Source organism: Podarcis erhardii (genome assembly GCF_964252035.2).
Source record: "Podarcis erhardii genome assembly, chromosome: 1".
NCBI lineage: Eukaryota > Metazoa > Chordata > Lepidosauria > Squamata > Lacertidae > Podarcis > Podarcis erhardii.
Genome location: NC_138497.1, coordinates 83,220,079 through 83,242,548, shown reverse-complemented (window position 1 = coordinate 83,242,548; position 22,470 = coordinate 83,220,079). Strand labels below are relative to the sequence as shown.

The 22,470-nt window shown below is 41.2% G+C and overlaps 3 protein-coding genes across 3 annotated transcripts; all 3 read left to right on the top strand.

The window, feature by feature from the left end:
- Positions 1-3,798: 3,798 nt before the first annotated feature.
- On the top strand, positions 3,799-6,991 carry LOC309331152 (olfactory receptor 10V1-like; the record flags this gene model as incomplete). Its single annotated transcript, XM_081843235.1, has 2 exons — positions 3,799-3,833; positions 6,032-6,991. The coding sequence occupies exon 2, from the start codon at positions 6,050-6,052 to the stop codon at positions 6,989-6,991; it is 942 nt and encodes a 313-aa protein (XP_081699361.1). The 5' UTR covers positions 3,799-3,833; positions 6,032-6,049.
- Positions 6,992-10,146: 3,155 nt separating this feature from the next.
- Positions 10,147-13,372, top strand: LOC309331143 (olfactory receptor 10V1-like; the record flags this gene model as incomplete). Its single annotated transcript, XM_081843224.1, has 2 exons — positions 10,147-10,181; positions 12,392-13,372. Exon 2 carries the CDS (start codon positions 12,410-12,412, stop codon positions 13,370-13,372), a length of 963 nt encoding a protein of 320 aa, XP_081699350.1. The 5' UTR covers positions 10,147-10,181; positions 12,392-12,409.
- Positions 13,373-15,647: 2,275 nt separating this feature from the next.
- Positions 15,648-18,462, top strand: LOC309331138 (olfactory receptor 10V1-like; the record flags this gene model as incomplete). Its single annotated transcript, XM_081843209.1, has 2 exons — positions 15,648-15,682; positions 17,497-18,462. Exon 2 carries the CDS (start codon positions 17,515-17,517, stop codon positions 18,460-18,462), a length of 948 nt encoding a protein of 315 aa, XP_081699335.1. The 5' UTR covers positions 15,648-15,682; positions 17,497-17,514.
- Positions 18,463-22,470: the final 4,008 nt, after the last annotated feature.

Sequence of the window (22,470 nt, the reverse complement as noted above, 5' to 3'; positions counted from 1 at the left end):
TATCCTTAAAGATCTCCACAAATGAATCTCCGATTTCCAAGGTTCTCTGGTAGTGCAGATTTAAAATTTTGTCTCTTTCTTCTTTTGTTCGGAGAGTGATCAAACAATCTCTTACCTTGTTCTTCCTCTGTCGTGACCCAATTCTAAAAGCACTCACTATCTTAAATTCTTCCTTCCCCAATTCCTCTTGCCAAAAATCTGTAAATTCATTTGTAAGAAAGTCCGCCAAATTCTCCTTCTCACTTTCAGGTACCGCTCTAATTCTCAAATTTTTCTCCTTCGCTTGTAATTCTATAAAAGACAATGCCAAATCGTGGTCCTCCAGTTTCTTATATGCAGGTAATATCTTCTCCTGGGCGGCAGATGCAATCTCTTTCGCTTCCTCAGCTACTTTTCGAGTCGTGGCCGATTCCTCAATTAATTTTTCAATGGATTCTGTATTAAAAGTCACTTTCTTTACCAGGTCATTAATACTTGCTGTATTCACATCAATTTTTGCTGATGCCACCACCTCCTGTTTTTTTGTATCCACCACTTCTTTTGCTAAATTTTCCAGGGAGTCATTAATTTTGCTAAGTGCCTGGGTTAATACATCATCAGATGACATAGTTTTTAATTTAGTCTGTGTGACAGCTGCTCCTCCTGGTACTCCAGAAGTTGAGGGCCTTCGCTGGTGATATGTTTTGCCTGACCTGGTATTATATGCTGGGTCTAATTTTTCTTTACCATCTGCCATAGCCCTCTCATAAAAGTTCAAGGTCGGTCCCACGCCTGGGAGATTTGTTAGGAGTTTGTTTTGAGAAGGAATTTTCCAGTGGCGTAGTTGTTATTGCAACAGTGTCACTTTTCCTCTAGGGGGACAGCATCAATTTGCAATCTTTAGCAACAAGTATAAACTTTAACAAGTCCCACCAGCCATTCAAAGCCAGTTTCATAGTCCCAGATAGATACTGTAAAGCCCTAAAGAAGTTACTTTAAATTCATAAAAAGTCCAGAAACACTGTATCTTTTTCGCAGAGTTAGCTTACAAGTCTTTAACTTTCACTCTCAAGTCAGCTTCCTTTTAAAAGGCAGTCCGTTCCCAGGGCTTTGAGACAGCGGATTTAACTTTCAAGCTCCACTTTCATGCAGGAATAAAGCTTAAGTCTACCCCCCTCCGCTCCTGCAAACTCGGGGGGAAACCACTTTTTGGTGTTGGATTTTAGACCTTTTCAAAGAAGGATCTTTCAAGGTTTCTGCTTTAAAAGTCTCTTTGCTTTGTTCTGTCTACAAGCAGGGGAAGCAGACTTCCTGTTTATACTTTCCCCTTTCGGCACCGAATTTATTCCAATTTGTTCTTCCAATTTAAATCAATAAACCTCTGGCCACAGCTGCGCAGCTTCACTCCACGAAAGAAGCAGTCGGCTCACAGCACTGCGCCGCTCACTCCGATCCGTTCCGAAGCCTTTAAAAAGCCTCTTTCCCAGTTCGGAGGGGGCGCAAATGGTGCCCGCTGAGTCCCCACGCTCACAGGCTTCACCCGCCTGTGATTCTCAAAGGTCCCCGCTTTGCTGCAGCGGCAGGACCCGATCTCGTGGAGCTGGTCCCTCCGGAACTCAGAGGGAATCCGCCATTAGCGGGAGGCGCCAACCCGGAAGTCAGGACAGGCCTTTGCTGTGTCATACTACAGTTCTAGGGATTCCTGGAGATTCATTCCTGTTTTCTGGTATTAGTTTTGCCCTTCACTTTATCCTGGAGAACTACGCCTTGAAGAAGACTCAGGTTACAGGACTAGACTTCTGGAAAGTTCAGTTCAAGAGAAGGCAGCATCTCAGAGAGAATCCTTGGCTGAGACAACGATTCCTTTTGCTATGTCCAACAGATGGACCTAGTTAGGCTCAGGTGCACAAGGTCCCCAGACAAAGGGAAGAACAGGCAGATGTATTGATATTAATCAATATATTATGTTTTAATAAGTGTGTCCTGGACCTTATTCTAGACAGTGTTGTAACGCATGAGTTAGAGGCAACCAATACACAGTTTTTGAGCAGCAATTTTGTGAAAATCTCCAGTAACCATAACAGTGAATAAAATATTCAATATATTTTACAGGGATAATAGCCATTTTGTAACTGAGGGGAAATCCCAGTCACAAAAATAATTTGGAATATGGCCTCAGCTTTATAGTTAATGCTTTGTGGGGGAATCTCGGTACCCAAATTTAGGTTAAGGAAGGGAAATGATTTCTTCCCCTTACTCTCCCATTGTTTCCAAGACACATCCTTCTCCCTCACTGTCTTTTTCATTTCCTGTGTTTCTGTATTTCTTTGTTAGTTTTTCTTCCTGTCTCTTCCTTCTTCCTCCTTTTAGGTTCAGGGGTGAGCAGTGTGCTGGCTTCTTGCACAATGCGGGGGGGGGGAGAGAATAATAGAGCCGTACAGTTTGGAGGAATCCCAAGGGCCACCTAGCCCAACCCCTAGTGATGCAGGAATCACAACTCAAATGTCCCTGATAAACAGCTGTCCAACCTCTGCTTTAAACCTCCAGTGAACGAGAGATTGTCAGAAAGCGATTCCTAATCTTTAGTCAGAATCTCCTTTCTTGTGAAGCCTAGAATAAATCCTGATTCTTTCCATGTTTATTGTAAACTATTCTGTATGCTGTTCTTTAGCCCAGGAAATGTGACATATGTTTGTCGATATTGTTCTAAAAGACTGGAAATTTGGGCACAAGGAGATCAATAGAGGAGGAGGAGAGGAGAGGAGTTTGGATTTGATATCCCGCTTTACTAACAATCTGATTTTCCCTTCCTCCCCCACAACAAACACTCTGTGAGGTGAGTGAGGCTGAGAGACTTCAGAGAAGTGTGACTAGCCTAAGGCCACCCAGCAGCTGCATGTGGAGGAGTGGGGACACAAACCCAGTTCACCAGATTACGAGTCTACCGCTCTTAACCACTACACCACACTGGCTCTATAGGGGAGAGAATAACAAAAAAATAAAAAATTGTATTAGTATGTGGCAAAGTTGCCAAACTCCTTTGATTACTGGCTCTGTGGGTAGGATATATCTGAAGGGGGACATGCCTTAATCTTCTCATACTCGCAGCTGATGACAGAACCAAGTTTTGTATTCATGAAAAAAATTAGAGACCACAGATTTCAAATGGGATTGAGACAAATATGGGCAAGGAGACAGATGGAGCTGAGTTTGGGCTCCAATTAAGAGGATTATTGGAGCACTGGTTGCCTCTACAGAGATCTCATGTGGGAGCAGTCAACTCTTGTAATATTTAAGTGGCCTGGCAAGATACCTATCCTCAACCTGTATATTTGTAAATATTATGAAATGCTATAAGCCTCCTATGGCTTTCCCCCAAAGGTATCTAAACCCAGGTCACCACTGCACCTCCCAGAACTTCTCGCCACTCAGAGAAGTCATGTGAGTATACCAATAGTTAGAGTCTTACTTTTTAATCTCCACGTACTTCGCACTTCCTTCTGTTCCCTTGTAAGAGCAGCCACAAGAGAGTTCAGACTCTCATATAAAGCCTAATGCCTGCACTTCAGGAAAGAAAGTTTCCCTCCTCACTCTCGCTCCCTTAAGAGTCTTGGCATGCTTTCAAAAAGAAGAGCTTCAGAACCAGGAAACAAGATGGATGAGCCAAAGTGCTGCTCTCTTAGCCCTTCCTTCCCTGCTTGTGAACTTTGCCACTATTCGTTGTGAAAGGAGCAGTTGTGAACTTTGCCACTATTTGTGGTCCATCGCCACCACTCGCATTTCCCTTTCTAGTTGAAGAGCAACAGCAAATGCCTTCAGATTTCCCTTGGCAGTCCAGCACCAGGAGTATCCAAGTAAGTCATTTCTGTGGATGTGGATTCTGTTCATTTGCCTACTTCATAAGCCTTTCATTCTCTATTCAACATGTTTTCTACTCAGCATGCATTCTCCTTTTTTCCATCCTTAGTGTATGAGATTCCAGACTCTAGAATCAAAATGCATAGGTTGCATAGACATCATACATGTAAAGGGTATTTGTAGCATATCCCCCACCATGCTAGGAACTGCAGTTTAAGGGTGCTTGGAATTGTACCCCTGTGATGGGAAAAATGTACAGTCCCAAGGATTCTTTTTTCTGGGACATGGGGAATGTGGTTGAAATGTATGGTGTGTACAAAACCAGACTGTGCAGTGAAAAAGGAAAGGGAGAAGAAGCTTCAGATTTTTCCTGATCATAGCCAAAATACTGTTGAGGTTGTTCTGAATAAATGGAAAAGCGGATACCTGTTCATTCTTCAGCTAACTGCAATTTGTTTTCTAAATTTCTTTTCCTTGTGAACCATCATTTAACCATCAACTCATTCAGATGGCAGTACTGAATTGGTGGTCCATGTCCTTCTGGCTTGCACACTTTATAAAGATTTGAGGAGTGAGGTTATCACCCCTCTATTATTGTACATTCTGGGTTGTCCAACCACTGTTACAGTATCCTTTTTTTTGGCAGATCAAGATGAGTAGATGACAGCAAAGGTTGCAAGGTTTTTAGCTGGGGCAATTAGAATAAGATCCGGTATTTGACTATTGATCCAAACCTCAAAATGTATTTTATATAATTGACTTTTTACCTGTATCCTCTGTATACGACATTTTGTTTTTTTTATTACTATGGCTGGTGGCTGATTCAAATAAAGATTCAATCTATCTATCTATCTATCTATTTATCTATCTATCTATCTATCAGTCATAAACATATTAAATGGAGCAGGTGCTTTCACCCATCTGTTCCTTTTCATTGACTTTCAATGTTTTGATTGAATAAGATCCTTAACATATCCTAAACTTGACAAATGAATCCATGTGGATTTCACATCCAGTGGTTTTCTGAATAGGTTTGGCTACTTTATTTTATTTTTTAAAGTGTGATCTACTTCCCCTACATTCAGGTGCATACTCCATTGGAATGGCCACATTATCAGAGCCAGAAAACTCCCCATTCCAGCTTAAATGAGCACTAGATGCCATGAACAGAATAGTCTGAAGATATTTTCTTAGAGTACATTGGTGCTTTGCTGTCACATCTAATGTGCCTCAAAATTACTTGAGCCAAGGTTCCAACCCAGTACATATTTCCCATTGAACTTGGTCAATTGGGCTACATGTAAAGTGCTTATCTGCCTTTATCAACTAACTGGGCATTTTGCCTAAACTTTTCATCCTAGCATGAATGCTACGAACCTGAATAGTTATCTTTGTATGTTTGTATAGTTATAGTGGGATAAATAATTGCACTGTACTCCTCAGAGAAGAATAAAAAGATACAGGGTTAAATTCAACTCCTTAAATTTAGCTTGGAGTACTAACACCCACATCTACTGATGGAGCATAGCTTCCAATGGAAAGTGCAAATTTCGCAAGTGGAAACAATTAAAAAGAGTCCAGTTTGTCACATGGCATGTTGCCTTCAGTGCTGTAGATGAAGCATAGCAAGAAGCACACACAGATGAAGCACAACACTCCAGAGAGCATGTAAAGTCAATTGCAGTTCCCCTTCTAACTTATAATGGCAAAAAATTGATTGGCTGATGTCAAGAACCATACAAGTGTAAGTAGTTCATGTCACTGTCTTCCGGTCATTATTTCACATATCTTCTGTTTTGGTAAAAGCTGAATTTGTATTTTGAAATCAGCCATGATATGCACACTTAAGTAAAATACCATTTGGACATTTCATTGACAAGAGCAAATGATTCTTTTGGACAATAATGTGCAAAACATTAACCAAGCATACTTATATTTGAATAATGTCTCCAAAAAGAGAAGCAAATTTAATATATGAATTGTACCAGTACAGGAAGTCCAGTCCTCTGAGGAAAAATAAAATAGATTGCTGAAGGAATGCTCCCCATCTGAATGCTCTATATAGCCTTTTACTAAGAACAGAAAAGAGTTGGTGCAGACACTTTATTTTAGGAAGCCAGGTTGTGCAGTATGAGGGTATCCTCACTGCTGAGCCAAGGTAACTCATTGACTGAGATCTTTATTTTCCCTTCAGGTCCTCTTTACCATCTTCATGGGATATGAAAACCATACTGAATTCTATTTCCGTCCCTTCTCAACCTTGCTTGAGACACAGCTGGTCATTTTCCTTCTCTTTCTGCTCCTCTATGTCCTCAGCCTCTGTGGGAACGCTGCTGTCGTGCTTATTGTCCATGTCGACCACTCTCTCCATAACCCCATGTATTTTTTCTTGGGCAACCTGGCAGCTCTGGAGATCTGCTACTCTTCTGCCATTGCTCCATTGGCTTTGGCCAACCTTCTGTCCAGGAAAAGTGCCACCATTTCCTTAAGTGGCTGTGGGACCCAAATGTTCTTCTTTGTCTTCCTGGGAGGAGCTGACTGTGTCCTACTGGCCATCATGGCATATGATAGATACGTGGCAATTTGTCATCCGCTGCGCTACATGCTCATCATGAACAAAATAGTATGTACTTCCCTCGTAGCGGCATCCTGGCTGCTGGGATTTCTGTTGTCTCTACAGCTGACAATCCTTATTTTCCGCTTGCCATTCTGTGGCCAAAATGAAATCAACCACTTCTTTTGTGATATCCCAGTCATTCTGCAGTTGGCTTGTAGTGACACCCACATTCACCAAGCTGTTCTCTTCATAGTTAGTGTTGTAGTCCTCACCATACCCTTCCTTCTAATCTGTATCTCATACATCTTCATTGCGGTGGCCATTTTGCAAATCTGTTCTGCTGAAGGCCAGCAAAAAGCTTTCTCCACATGCTCCTCCCACTTGATGGTTGTCCTCTTACAGTACGGCTGTTGCAGTTTCATATACTTACGGCCCAACTCTAGCTACTCACCACAGGAGGGTCAAGTGGTGTCTGTGTTCTACACCTTTGTCACTCCCCTACTGAACCCCCTGATCTATAGCATGAGAAACAAGGAACTGAAAGAGGCACTGAAGAGAGCCTTTCGAAGAAGAGTGTTTTCCCCCAAAAGAGTTTGACAGCTAGCAGTCTTCTTCAAAGTTAGACCATGGGGATGATAGCAACAGGCTAGGCAGCAGAGGTAGGTAATGTACAACCCCCAGGGCCAGATTTAGGTTTGATGAGGCCCCATAGCTACTGAAGGTAATGGGGCCTTTTGTATGTCCAGCTGTCCTTTGTCAACAACAAATTGTTGCTGTTTTTTGTGCTGAATATATGCTAAATGGTAATTTATGGACCTACACAACATAACACAAAACAAAACATTGTTGCTGTATGTAGGTTTTATTTTCTTTGTTTTTAACTTATATTTTGGAAATGTACATCCAGTTGTTTGTTAATTTTTTGGGGGGCCCCCAAAAGAGTGGTGCCCTAAGCTATACCTTGTTTAGCTTATACATAAATCCAGCAATGGCAACCCCCATGCAGCGTCTGGCCCCATGGTCAGTGCTTTTTTTTCTAAAAAAAATGTTTAGGGGTACTCTCATTTTGAAATACTGCCCTTCAACGAGGCCAAACTTAGATTCAAAAAATGTTTACTGGTATGCGGACCACTGTGTCCTCCCAGAAAAAAAAACACTGCCCATGGTAATACCTATAGATAGGGGGTGAAACGCATGTTTGTAACAAGGGAGAGGAACTCCATGCAATTCTACGGTCGTCATCAGTATCATCATTCCTTTCATTTCTATATTGCTTTATATTTTCAAGCAAATAATCTCAAAGCGGTTTACAACACATTAAAATATCAGACAGAACCAATCCAGTATAAAAGATTACCAATGAAAGCCACGTATAAAATATACATTGAAAGCAACATAATTAACAGGAAACTAAGACATTATCTTAAAGATTTCAAAATAAAACATTACAAAGGAGGTCAGAATGAATGTCTAATGCAGCAAAGTTAACAAAAAATGCCGTAAGCATTTCAAAATAAAATGTTACTAAAGGAAGTCAAATATAAACCGCTTAAACCAGTACATTTAACAAGAGAATAGAATATTATCTTAAGCATAGAATGTATCTGCTGCAGTTTCTGCCAATCCTGTCCGTGGTGGTTCATGACAGGCGGCGGCTGTGGAAGCTGAGGCTGTGTCTGTCAAGATGGCCATATCATTTAATGAACCACACACTTTATGCAAAATGGTGAGAGAGGTATTTATACATTTTCTTACATACCTATACTAATACTGCCTCTGTGGGGATCCACACACATTTAATCATATTTATTCAAAAGCACAAAAAATTCTAGAGATGTACCGTATTTTTCGCCCTATAGGACGCACCGGCCCATAGGACGCACCTAGTTTTTTGGGGGGGAAATCAAGGCATTTTTTTTATTTCCCACCCAGATTTGCGCAGCCATCCCCAAGCTAGAAGAGGGAGACAGAGCGCTCCGTCTCCCTCTTCTGCCTTCAGGGACAGCCTCTCTAGCCTCCGTGGGGCAGCGGCTTGCCCCGCTGTCCCCCGAGCTTGAGGGCTGGTGGGGGGGGGAGAAGCAAGCTTGCTTCTCCCCCCCGCCAGCCTCCATATCAGGCCGGGGAATAGCGGGGTTGCAGCGCTCCGCCTCCCCGCTATCCCCCGAGCTTGTGGGGCTGGCGGGGGGGGGGGGAGAAGCAAACTTGCTTCTCCCCCCCCCCGCCAGCCTCCATATCAGGTCGGGGAATAGCGGGGTTGCAGTGCTCCGCCTCCCCGCTATCCCCCGAGCTTGTGGGGCTGGCGGGGGGGGGGAAGAGAAGCAAGCTTGCTTCTCCCCCCCGCCAGCCTCCAGATCAGGTCGGGGAATAGCGGGGTGGCGGCGCTCCGCCTCCCTGCTATCCCCCGAGCTTGTGGGGCTGGCGGGGGGGGGGGAAGAGAAGCAAGCTTGCTTCTCCCCCCCGCCAGCCTCCAGATCAGGTCGGGGAATAGCGGGGTGGCGGTGCTCCGCCTCCCTGCTGTCCCCTGAGCTTTTGGGCTGCAGGCTGCTGCCCGCAAGCCTTGCGAGCCCGCGGGACCTCCCGCCAGGCTTGCAAGGCTTGTGGATAGCTTCCTGAAGCCTGGAAAGCGACCCCTCTCGCTCTCCAGGCTTCAGTGAAAGCCTGCATTCGCCCCATAGGACGCACACACATTTCCCCTTCATTTTTGGAGGGGAAAAAGTGCGTCCTATAGGGCGAAAAATACGGTAACTGCTTCCAAGCAGACTGTCCAATAATTCAGTTTTAAGGGGGCAGGCAATTATGGAATTTAATATTTGATTGGAAATTCAACATCACATAATCTCAAATGCCTCTTACTAGGATATTTGAAAAAACATAGCTCTGGAGGAAGATTTAGAAGTGGCACCAAACTATTCGGCCGCAAAAATATGTATTGCTGGGCGGGGGGTGGGTGGGCGGGGGGCGGACCACAGCTCATTTAGTCTCTCACTGGTTTGAGAAAATCTGGGATGTAAACAATGATTAAATTGATATGTTTCAGAGTAACAAATAACAAACTATCACATAGATTTGTAGAAGGGTAGTCTCTTTTTCATTCTGGAACAATAAATTCCAGCATAATATGAATCCTTACAACCTTTTTGCTTTATTGTAAAATGTATCATATATGTAATTATTTTTGGTATTTACTTATTTTATTTTATTTACTTATTTCTGTAGTGTGTGTGTGAATAAACAATAATCTGCCTCTAAGATTCTGTATGTATGTATATATTAAATAAATTGAAATGTCTTGAAGCGCCATAATTCTCCTGTGAATTATTACCAAATGCATCTAAACCCAGGTGAACACTGCACCTCCCAGAACTTCTCGCCACTCAGAGAAGTCATGTGAGTATACCAATAGTTAGAGTCTTACTTTTTTTATCATCAAGTACTTCACACTTCCTTCTGTTCCTATGTAAGAGCAGCCACAAGAGAGTTCACTCTCTCATATAAAGCCTAACGCCTGAACTTCAGGAAAGAAAATTTCTCTCCTCCCTTAAGAGTCTTTGCATGCTTTCTAAAGGAAAAGCTTCAGAACCAGGAAACACGATGGATGAGCCAAAGAGCTGCTCTCTTAGCCCTTCCCTGCTTGTGAACTTTGCCACTATTCGTTGTGAAAGGAGCAGTTGTGAACTTTGCCACTATTTGTGGTCCATCGCCACCACTCGCATTTCCCTTTCTAGTTGAAGAGCAACAGCAAATGCCTTCAGATTTCCCTTGGCAGTCCAGCACCAGGAGTATCCAAGTAAGTCATTTCTGTGGATGTGGATTCTGTTCATTTGCCTACTTCATAAGCCTTTCATTCTCTATTCAGCATGTTTTCTACTCAGCATGCATTCTCCTTTTTTTCATCCTTAGTGTATGAGATTCCAGACTCTAGAATCAAAATGCATAGGTTACATAGACATCATACATGTAAATGGCATTTGTAGCATATCCCCCACCATGCTAGGAACTACAGTTTAAGGGTGCTTGGAATTTTACCCCTGTGATGGGTAAAATGTACAGTTCCAAGGATTCTTTTTTCTGGGACATGGGGAATGTGGTTGAAATGTATGGTATGTACAAAACCAGACTATGTGCAGTGAAAAAGGAAAGGGAGAAGAAGCTTCAGGTTTTTTCAGATCATAGCCAAAATACTGTTGGGATTGTTCTGAATAAATGGAAAAGCAGATACTTGTTCATTCTTCAGATAACTGCAATTTGTTTTCTAAATTTCTTTTCCTTGTGAACCATCATTTAACCATCAACTCATTCAGATGGCAGTACTGAATTGGTGGTCCATGTCCTTCTGGCTTGCACACTTTATAAAGATTTGAGGAGTGAGGTTATCACCCCTCTATTATTGTACATTCTGGGTCGTCCAACTACTGTTACAGTGTAGTTTCTTTTGGCAGATCAAGATGAGCAGATGACAGCAAAGGTTGCAAGGTTTTTAGCTGGGGCAATTAGAATAAGATCCGGTATTTGACTATTAATCCAAACCCCCAAAATGTATTTTATATAATTGACTTTTTACCTTTATCCTCTGTATACCGCATTTTGTTTGTTTTATTGCTATGGCTGGTGGCTGATGCACATAAAGATTCAATCAATCAAACAAACAAACAAACAATCAGTCAGTCAGTCAGTCAGTCAATCATAAACACATTAAATGGAGCAGGTGCTTTCAGCCATCAGTTCTTGTTTATTGACTTTCAATATTTTGATTGAATAAGATCCTTAATATATCCTAAACTTGACAAATGAATCCATGTTGATTTCACTTCCAGTGCTTTTCTGAATAGGTTTGGCCACTTTATTTTATTTTTTAAAATGTGATCTACTTCCCCTACAATCAGATGCATACTCCATTGGAACGGCCACATTATCAGAGCCCGAAGACTCCCCATTCCAGCTTAGATGAGCACTAGATGCCATGAACAGTATAGTCTAGAGATATTTTCTTAAGAGTACATTGGTGCTTTGCTGTCACATCTAATGTGCTTCAAAATTACTTGAGCCAAGGTTCCAACCCAGTACACATTTCCCATTGAACTTGGTCAACTGGGCTACATGTAAAATGCCTATCTGCCTTTATCCATTAATTGGGCATTTTGCCTAAAATTTTTATCTTAGCATGAATGCTATGAACCTGAATGTTTAACTTTGTATGTTTGTCTGTATAGTTATAGTGGAATAAACAATTGTATTGTACTCCTCAGAGAAGGTTAAAAAGACAGAGGGTTAAATTCAACTCCATAAATTTAGCTTGGAGTAGAAACACCCACATCTACTGATGGAGCAGAGCTTCCAATGGAAAGTGTAAATTTTACAAGTGGAAACAATTAAAAAGAGTCCAGTTTGTCACATGGCATGTTGCCTTCAGTGCTGTGGATGAAGCATAGCAAGAAGCACACACAGATGAAGCACAACACTCCAGAGAGCATGTAAAGTCAATTGCAGTTCCCCTTCTAACTTATAATGGCAAAAAATTGATTGGCTGATGCCAAGAACCATACAAGTGTAAGTAGTTCATGTCACTGTCTTCCAGTCATTATTTCACATATCCTCTGTTTTGGTCCAACTTGAATTTGTATTTTGAAATCAGCCATGATATGCACACTTAAGTAAAATACTATTTGGACATTTCATTGACAAGAGAAAATGATTCTTTTGGACAATAATGTGCAAAACATTAACCAAGCATACTTATATTTGAATAATGTCTCCAAAAAGAGAAGCAAATTTAATATATGAATTGTACCAGTACAGGAAGTCCAGTCCTCTGAGGAAAAATAAAATAGATTGCTGAAGGAATGCTCCCCATCTGAATGCTCTATATAGCCTTTTACTAAGAACAGAAAAGAGTTGGTGCAGACACTTTATTTTAGGAAGCCAGGTTGTGCAGTATGAGGGTATCCTCACTGCTGAGCCAAGGTAACTCATTGACTGAGATCTTTATTTTCCCTTCAGGTCCTCTTTACCATCTTCATGGGATATGAAAACCATACTGAATTCTATTTCCGTCCCTTCTCAACCTTGCTTGAGACACAGCTGGTCATTTTCCTTCTCTTTCTGCTCCTCTACGTCCTCAGCCTCTGTGGGAACGCTGCTGTCGTGCTTATTGTCCATGTCGACCACTCTCTCCATAACCCCATGTATTTTTTCTTGGGCAACCTGGCAGCTCTGGAGATCTGCTACTCTTCTGCCATTGCTCCATTGGCTTTGGCCAACCTTCTGTCCAGGAAAAGTGCCACCATTTCCTTAAGTGGCTGTGGAACCCAGATGTTCTTCTTTGCCTTCCTGGGAGGAGCTGACTGTGTCCTACTGGCCATCATGGCATATGATAGATACGTGGCAATTTGTCATCCGCTGCGCTACATGCTCATCATGAACAAAACAGTATGTACTTCCCTCGTAGCGGCATCCTGGCTGCTGGGATTTCTGTTATCTCTACAGCTGACAATCCTTATTTTCCGCTTGCCATTCTGTGGCCAAAATGAAATCAATCACTTCTTTTGTGATGTCCCAGTCATTCTGCAGTTGGCCTGTAGTGACACCCACATTCACCAAGCTGTTCTCTTCATAGTTAGTGTTGTAGTCCTCACCATACCTCTCCTTCTAATCTGTATCTCATATATCTTCATTGCGGTGGCCATTTTGCAAATCCGTTCTGCTGAAGGCCAGCAAAAAGCTTTCTCCACATGCTCCTCCCACTTGATGGTTGTCCTCCTGCAGTACGGCTGTTGCAGTTTCATATACTTACGGCCCAACTCTAGCTACTCACCACAGGAGGGTCGAGTGGTGTCTGTGTTCTACACCTTTGTCACTCCCCTACTGAACCCCCTGATCTATAGCATGAGAAACAAGGAACTGAAAGAGGCACTGAAGAGAGCCTTTCGAAGAAGAGTGTTTCCCCCCCAAAAGAGTTTGACAGCTAGCAGTCTTCATTAAAGTTAGACCATGGGGATGATAGCAACATGCTAGGCAGCAGAAGTAGGTAATGTGCAACCCCCATGCAGCATCTTGCCCCATGGTAATACCTATAGGTAGAGGGTGTCATGTGAGACTGTAAGAAGAGAGAGTAATCAATGCAATTCTACTGTCGTCATCATAATTATAATTCCTTTCCTTTCTATATTGCTTTATATTTTCAAGCAAATAATCTCAAAGAGGTTTACAACACATTAAAATATCAGACAGAAGAATCCAATATGAAAGATTACCAATGAAAGCCACATATAAAATATACATTGAAAGCAACATAATTAACAGGAAACTAAGACATTATCTTAAAGATTTCAAAATAAAACATTACAAAGGAGGTCAGAATGAATGTCTAATGCAGCAAAGTTAACAAAAAACACCTTAAGCATTTCAAAATAAAATAAAAGGAAGTCAAATATAAACCGCTTAAACCAGTACATTTAACAAGAGAACAGAATATTATCTTAAGCATAGAATGTGTTCTGCTGCAGTTTCTGCCAGTCCTGTCCGTGGTGGTTCATGACAGGCAGCAGCTGTGGAAGCTGAGGCTGTGTGTGCCTAGATGGCCATATCATTTAATGAACCCCACACCTGATGCAAAATGGTGAGAGAGGTATTTATACATTTTCTTACATACCTATACTAATACTGCCTCTGTGGGGATCCACACACATTTAATCATATTTATTCAAAAGCACAAAAAATTCTAGAGATGTAACTGCTTCCAAGGAGACTGTCCAATAATTCAGTTTTAAGGGGGCAGGCAATTATGGAATTTAATATTTGATTGGAAATTCAACATCACATAATCTCAAATGCCTCTTACTAGGATATTTGAAAAAACATAGCTCTGGAGGAAGATTTAGAAGTGGCACCAAACTATTCGGCCGCAAATATATGTATTGCTGGGGGGGGGGGGGGTGGACCACAGCTCATTTAGTCTCTCACTGGTTTGAGAAAATCTGGGATGTAAACAATGATTAAATTGATATGTTTCAGAGTAACAAATAACTAACTATCACATAGATTTGTAGAAGGGTAGTCTCTTTTTCATTCTGGAACAATAAATTCCAGCATAATATGAATCCTTACAACCTTTTTGCTTTATTGTAAAATGTATCATATATGTAATTATTTTTGGTATTTACTTATTTTATTTTATTTACTTATTTCTGTAGTGTGTGTGTGAATAAACAATAATCTGCCTCTAAGATTCTGTATAGTAAAGTAAAAGCTTTATAGTAAAGTAAAAGTAAAGTAAAAATACTGTATAGTATAGTAAAAGCTATGGTTTTCCCAGTAGTGATGTATGGAAGTGAGAGCTGGACCATAAAGAAGGGTGATCGCCGAAGAATTGATGCTTTTGAATTATGTTGCTGGAGGAGACTCTTGAGAGTCCCATGGACTGCAAGAAGAACAAACCGATCCATTCTTAAGGAAATCAGCCCTGAGTGCTCAATGGAAGGACAGATCGTGAAGCTGAGGCTCCAATACTTTGGCCACCTCATGAGAAGAGAAGACTCCCTGGAAAAGACCCTGGTGTTGGGAAAGATGGAGGGCACAAGGAGAAGGGGACGACAGAGGACAAGATGGTTGGATAGTGTCTTTGAAGCTACAAACATGAGTCTGACCAAACTGCGGGAGGCAGTGGAAGACAGAAGTGCCTGGCATGCTTTGGTCCATGGGGTCACAAAGAGTCGGACACGACTAAATGACTAAACAACAACAAGAAGAAGATTCTGTATGTATGTATATATTAAATAAATTGAAATGTCTTGAAGCGCCGTAATTCTCCTGTGAATTATTACCAAATGCATCTAAACCCAGGTGAACACTGCACCTCCCAGAACTTCTCGCCACTCAGAGAAGTCATGTGAGTATACCAATAGTTAGAGTCTTACTTTTTTTATCATCAAGTACTTCACACTTCCTTCTGTTCCTATGTAAGAGCAGCCACAAGAGAGTTCACTCTCTCATATAAAGCCTAATGTCTGCACTTCAGGAAAGAAAATTTCTCTCCTCCCTTAAGGGTCTTGGCATGCTTTCGAAAGGAAAAGCTTCAGAACCAGGAAACAAGATGGATGAGCCAAAGAGCTGCTCTTTTAGCCCTTCCTTCCCTGCTTGTGAACTTTACCACTATTCATTGTGAAAGGAGCAGTTGTGAACTTTGCCACTATTTGTGGTCTATCCCCACCACTCGCATTTCCCTTTCTAGTTGAAGAGCAACAGCAAATGCCTTCAGATTTCCCTTGGCAGTCCAGCACCAGGAGTATCCAAGTAAGTCATTTCTGTGGATGTGGATTCTGTTCATTTGCCTACTTCATAAGCCTTTCATTCTCTATTCAGCATGTTTTCTATTCAGCATGCATTCTCCTTTTTTTCATCCTTAGTGTATGAGATTCCAGACTCTAGAATCAAAATGCATAGGTTGCATAGACATCATACATGTAAATGGCATTTGTAGCATATCCCCCACCATGCTAGGAACTGCAGTTTAAGGGTGCTTGGAATTGTACCCCTGTGATGGGAAAAATGTACAGTCCCAAGGATTCTTTTTTCTGGGACATGGGGAATGTGGTTGAAATGTATGGTGTGTACAAAACCAGACTGTGCAGTGAAAAAGAAAAGGGAGAAGCTTCAGGTTTTTCCTGATCATAGCCAAAATACTGTTGGGATTGTTTCTAATAAATGGAAAAGCAGATACTTGTTCATTCTTCAGATAGCTGCAATTTGTTTTTTAAATTTTATTTTCCTCAGAACCATAATTTATCCATAAACACATTACAGTAAATGGATCAGGTGCTTTCAGCCATCTGTTCCTGTTCATCGACTTTCAGTGTTTTGATTGAATAAGATCCTTAACATATCCTAAACTTGACAAAGGAATCCAGGTGGATTTCACATCCAGTGGTTTTCTGAATAGGTTTGGCCACTTTATTTTATTTTTTAAAAATGTGATCTACTTCCCCTACAATCAGATGCATACTCCATTGGAACGGCCACATTATCAGAGCCCGAAGACTCCCCATTCCAGCTTAGATGAGCACTAGATGCCATGAACAGAATAGTCTGAAGATATTTTCTTAGAGTACATTGGTGCTTTGCTGTCACATCTAATGTGCCTCAAAATTACTTGAGCCAAGGTTCCAACCCAGTACACATTTCCCATTGAACTTGGTCAACTGAGCTACATGTAAAATGCCTATCTGGCTTTATCTATTAATTGAGCATTTTGCCTAAAAATGTTATCCTAACATGAATGCTATAAACCTGAATGGTTACCTTTGTATGTTTCTCTGTACAGTTATAGTGGGATAAATAATCATACTGTACTCCTCAGAGAAGTATAAAAAGATAGAGGGTTAAATTCAACTTCATAAATTTAGCTTGGAGTACAAACACCCACATCTACTGATGGAGCCTAGCTTCCAATGGAAAGTGTAAATTTCGCAAGTGGAAACAATTAAAAAGAGTCCAGTTTGTCACATGGCATGTTGCCTTCAGTGCTGTGGATGAAGCATAGTAAGAAGCACACACAGATGAAGCACAACACTCCAGAGAGCATGTAAAGTCAATTGCAGTTCCCCTTCTAACTTACAATGGCAAAAAATTGATTGGCTGATGCCAAGAACCATACAAGTGTAAGTAGTTCATGTCACTGTCTTCCAGTCATTATTACACATATCTTCTGTTTTGGTCCAACTTGAATTTGTATTTCGAAATCAGCCATGATATGCACACTTAAGTAAAATACTATTTTGACAATTCATTGATAAGAGCAAATAACTCTTTTGGACAATAATGTGCAAAACATTAACGAAGCATACTTATATTTGAATAATGTCTCCAAAAGGAGAAGCAAATTTAATATATGAATTGTACCAGTACAGGAAGTCCAGTCCTCTGAGGAAAAATAAAATAGATTGCTGAAGGAATGCTCCCCATCTGAATGCTCTATATAACCTTGTACTAAGAACAGAAAAGAGTTGGTGTAGACACTTTTTTTTTTTTTGAAGCCAGGTTGCAGAATGAGGGTATCCTCACTGCTGGGCAAAGTAACACATTGACTGAGATCTTTATTTTCTCTTCAGGTCCTCTTTACCATCTTCATGGGATATGAAAACCATACTGAATTCTATTTCCGTCCCTTCTCAACCTTGCTTGAGACACAGCTGGTCATTTTCCTTCTCTTTCTGCTCCTCTATGTCCTCAGCCTCTGTGGGAACGTTGCTGTCGTGCTTATTGTCCATGTCGACCACTCTCTCCATAACCCCATGTATTTTTTCTTGGGCAACCTGGCAGCTCTGGAGATCTGCTACACTTCTGCCATTGCTCCATTGGCTTTGGCCAACCTTCTGTCCAGGAAAAGTGCCACCATTTCCTTAAGTGGCTGTGGGACCCAAATGTTCTTCTTTGTCTTCCTGGGAGGAGCTGACTGTGTCCTACTGGCCATCATGGCATACGATAGATACGTGGCAATTTGCCATCCGCTGCGCTACATGCTCATCATGAACAAAACTGTATGTACTTCCCTTGTCGTAGTATCCTGGCTACTGGGCTTTCTGTTGTCTCTAAAACTGACCATCCTTATTTTCCGCTTGCCATTCTGTGGCCAAAATGAAATCAATCACTTCTTTTGTGATGTCCCAGTCATTCTGCAGTTGGGTTGTAGTGACATCCAAATCCATCAAGCTGCTATTTTCATAGTTAGTGTTGTAGTCATCACAATACCCTTCCTTCTAATCTGTATCTCATATGGCTTCATTGCAGTGGCCATTTTGCAAATCCGTTCTGCTGAAGGCCAGCAAAAAGCTTTCTCCACATGCTCCTCCCACTTGATGGTTGTCCTCCTGCAGTACGGCTGTTGCAGTTTCATATACTTGCGGCCCAACTCTAGCTACTCACCACAGGAGGGTCGAGTGGTGTCTGTGTTCTACACCTTTGTCACTCCCCTACTGAACCCCCTGATCTATAGCATGAGAAACAAGGAACTGAAAGAGGCACTGAAGAGAGCCTTTCGAAGAAGAGTGTTTCCCCCAAAAAAGTTTGACAGCTAGCGGTCTTCATTAAAGTTAGACCATAGGGATGATAGTAACAGGCTGATAGCAGGAGAAGTAGCTAATGTACGACCCCCATGCAGCATCTCGCCCCATGGTAATGCCTATAGGTAGAGGGTGTCATGTGAGATTGTAACAAGAGAGAGGAATCAATGCAATTCTACTGTCGTCATCATAATCATAATTCCTTTCCTTTCTATATTGCTTTATATTTTCAAGCAAATAATCTCAAAGAGGTTTACAACACATTAAAATATCAGACAGAACAATCCAATGTAAAAGATTACCAATGAAAGCCATGTTTAAAATATACATTCAAAGCAACATAATTAACAGGAAACTAAGACATTATCTTAAAGATTTCAAAATAAAACATTACAAAGGAGGTCAGAATGAATGTCTAATGCAGCAAAGTTAACAAAAAATGCCCTAAGCATTTCAAAATAAAATGTTACTAAAGGAAGTCAAATATAAACCGCTTAAACCAGTACATTTAACAAGAGAATAGAATATTATCTTAAGCATAGAATGTATCTGCTGCAGTTTCTGCCAATCCTGTCCGTGGTGGTTCATGACAGGCGGCGGCTGTGGAAGCTGAGGCTGTGTCTGTCAAGATGGCCATATCATTTAATGAACCACACACTTTATGCAAAATGGTGAGAGAGGTATTTATACATTTTCTTACATACCTATACTAATACTGCCTCTGTGGGGATCCACACACATTTAATCATATTTATTCAAAAGCACAAAAAATTCTAAAGATGTAAGTGCCTCCAAGCAGACTGTCCAATAATTCAGTTTAAGGGGGCAGGCAATTATGGAATTTAATATTTGATTGAAAATTCAACATCACATAATCGCAAATGCCTCTTACTAAGATATTTGAAAAAAACATAGCTCTGGAGGAAGATTTAGAAGTGGCACCAAACTATTCGGCCGCAAAAATATGTATTGCTGGGCGGGGGGCAGACCACAGCTCATTTAGTCTCTCATTGGTTTGAGAAAATCTGGGATGTAAACAATGATTAAATTGATATGTTTCAGAGTAACAAATAACAAACTATGACATAGATTTGTAGAAGGATAGTCTCTTTTTCATTCTGGAACAATAAATTCCAGCATAATATGAATCCTTACAACCTTTTTGTTTAATTGTAAAATGTATTATATATGTAATTATTTTTGGTATTTACTTATTTTATTTACTTATTCTGTGTTTACTTATTTCTGTATTTGTGTGTTTGTGTGTGTATGTGAATAAACAATAATATGCCTCTAGTCTAAGATTCTGTATATGTATATATTAAATAAATAAACTGAAATGTCATGAAGCACCATAATTCTCCTGTGAATTATTATCACCCAAACCCAGGTAAACACAGCACCTCACAGAACTTCTCACCACTCAGAGAAGTCATGTGATTATACTAATAGTTAGAGTCTTACTTTTTTATCTCCAAGTACTTCACACTTCCATTCCTGTGTAAGAACAGCCAGAAGAGAGTTCACACTCTCACATAAATCCTAATGCCTGCATTTCAGGAAAGAAAATTTCTCTCCTCACTCTCGCTCCCTTAAGGGTCTTGGCATGCTTTCTAAAGGAAGAGCTTCAGAACCAGGAAACAAGATGGATGTGCCAAAGAGCTGCTCTCTTAGCCCTTCATTCCCTGGTTGTGAACTTTGCCACTCTTTGTGGTCCATCACCACCACTCGCATTTCAACAAGTACTTCAAACTGCCCTCCATCCCTGTCTAATAGCAGTCACAAACGAGTTCACATTCTCATACAAAGCCAGGCTCTTACATTTTAGGAAAGAAGAAATTTGTGCTCCTTTCTCTCATTCAGATCAGAGAGCAGCAAGTCTCAAGCTGCTTTCATACTGTGGTGCATGTGCTTCGGATGGTGGTTGAAACACTGGAAGTAGAAATGTTGCAAGTAAAAGCACTTAATTTTAAGGTGTTATGAAATATACTTCTATGCAATAATATTAAATGCCAACCTTCGCAAAAGACCAAGTTTCTGCTGGATTATTATTGGAAAATTTTAGAATAATGAAACTATAGCAATAACCCTTCCCTGGTTTTGTTGTGTATTCTGAACCTGATAGATCCCATATTTTCTGTGCATTTTCAGGAGTCATAAAATTGTGCATGAAAGAGACCACATCACATATAGAACTCATACATCTCAGGAAGGGCAATCCAAACAAGAAGGTGCAGGAAGCAGAAAACCAGGTGCCCTGTATAAAGGTGCCCTCAGAGGAATATGTGATCCAGGGGGGGAAAGAGAAGACAGTATCATGTTTAACTTCCCCTGTATATTATATGATACATGGTCTTCATATAGTATTAAGGATCTATATAGGCCAAGAGAAATAAGGGGCAGGGTATGTGTTGAGAAACTTTGGATCGCTAGGTAAATATGTGGCAAAACAGTCCAGAAATAAGAACTGTAATTGTTACTAAAACAATGATGCACTACAAACTGAGAGTCTTTCCCTCTTATTAGGGAATAGACAGTCATTGGTTGAAAAAGAGCTTTATATCATGAGGATATTAGGAGGAGTCCTCAGTCACAGCAAAAATAAGTTTGATAAAATTCGCAGGTGGAACAATACAAAGAGATTATTTTAAAACAGAATGATTTGAATAATTTCAATAAATTACTTTTCTAGAAAGAGCATTGTTGTGAATATGGCTATGGAAACAAAGGTTTAGAGAGTGATAGTGCTTTTGGGAGAGGCTTGGTTATAATGTAGGCTTAGAATCATGCCTGCTGAATTTTGCTCATTTGTGCTAATGTACTTCTGACTTGTGGAAAAGAATGAAAACTCCTCAATAAACAAATCAAATAATTAAAACACCACAGTAAAACCACACAGCAGAACATGTGTGTGGATGACTAGGTCACTAATGTGTTGCTGACCCTCCCACAGAATTATGCTGCTTCCCAATATTTCAGTTTATTTATTTAATATATACATACATACAAAATCTTATTCTAGAGCAGTGGTGGTGAAGCCGTCGCCCCAGCAGGGCCGTGGCTTCAGTGGTGGGGGTGGGGGTGGAGGAAGAGAGGAGGGCTGGTGGGGATCTCTCAGAAGTGGAGTAGAGGCATCACGATGAGAGCCCCGCCTCCACTCCTGCTTGCATGCAGGAGCTGAGGAGTGCCTGGCTGCCTTTAGGGGATGCAGGGGCTCTCAGATGCAGCTTCTGGTCTGCCTCCGCCTTCCCTAACCCCAGCAACTATTCAGCCTGGCTGCCTTGACAGTGTTGCAATAAAAACAAAAACCAACCATTTAAAATGCCACAGATAAAAAATAAAAACCATTTAAAAGAGGAGCCCTCTCTGCCGAGCAGCAGCCAGAGTCCTTGCGAAGCCTGTCCGGCCCCGCCCCAAGCCAGGTGGCGAGAGACAGAGCAGGACCCTCAGGCTTCCAGCAGGCAGTCCTCCATAATCATAATCATCAGTCCAATTCATCAGTGGAAGTTGTCTCCCGATGAATACAAGGTCCAAAATCCCCATGCCAGTCCCACCAGGCATTTCTGGCTAGTCTGGTTTGAGGTTAATGTCTGCCTCATTTGCTACCCTCCTTTGATGACATCATTCCAGCCTCTACTTGGGGTATTTTCCTTCTGTTACCTTACAATACCTTCAGGCCCCTGAATGAAATGTAGTAGTTTTCTCTGTGGCTGGAAACCTGTCCAGGTTCTCCTGCCCATCAAAACAGAACTCAGTGTCACTAGTGTAGCTGTTGTTCTGCTTGCTTTCAATCGGGCATTTGATTCATTTCCTTCAAGAATACCTATACTGAATTCAGGTCAATTGGCCACACAATGCACTGGTGCAACTTCTGCTACAAGCAAAGAACATTCCTTTTGAGGCACAGTTGCAGCTTAGACATAGAGCCTACCTATGCATCCTTCCTGTGGTTTCAGTTCCACCATACCATTACAACAGATGGCAGTAGACGGTGTACCATTCCCTGGCTGCGATTCAACACTG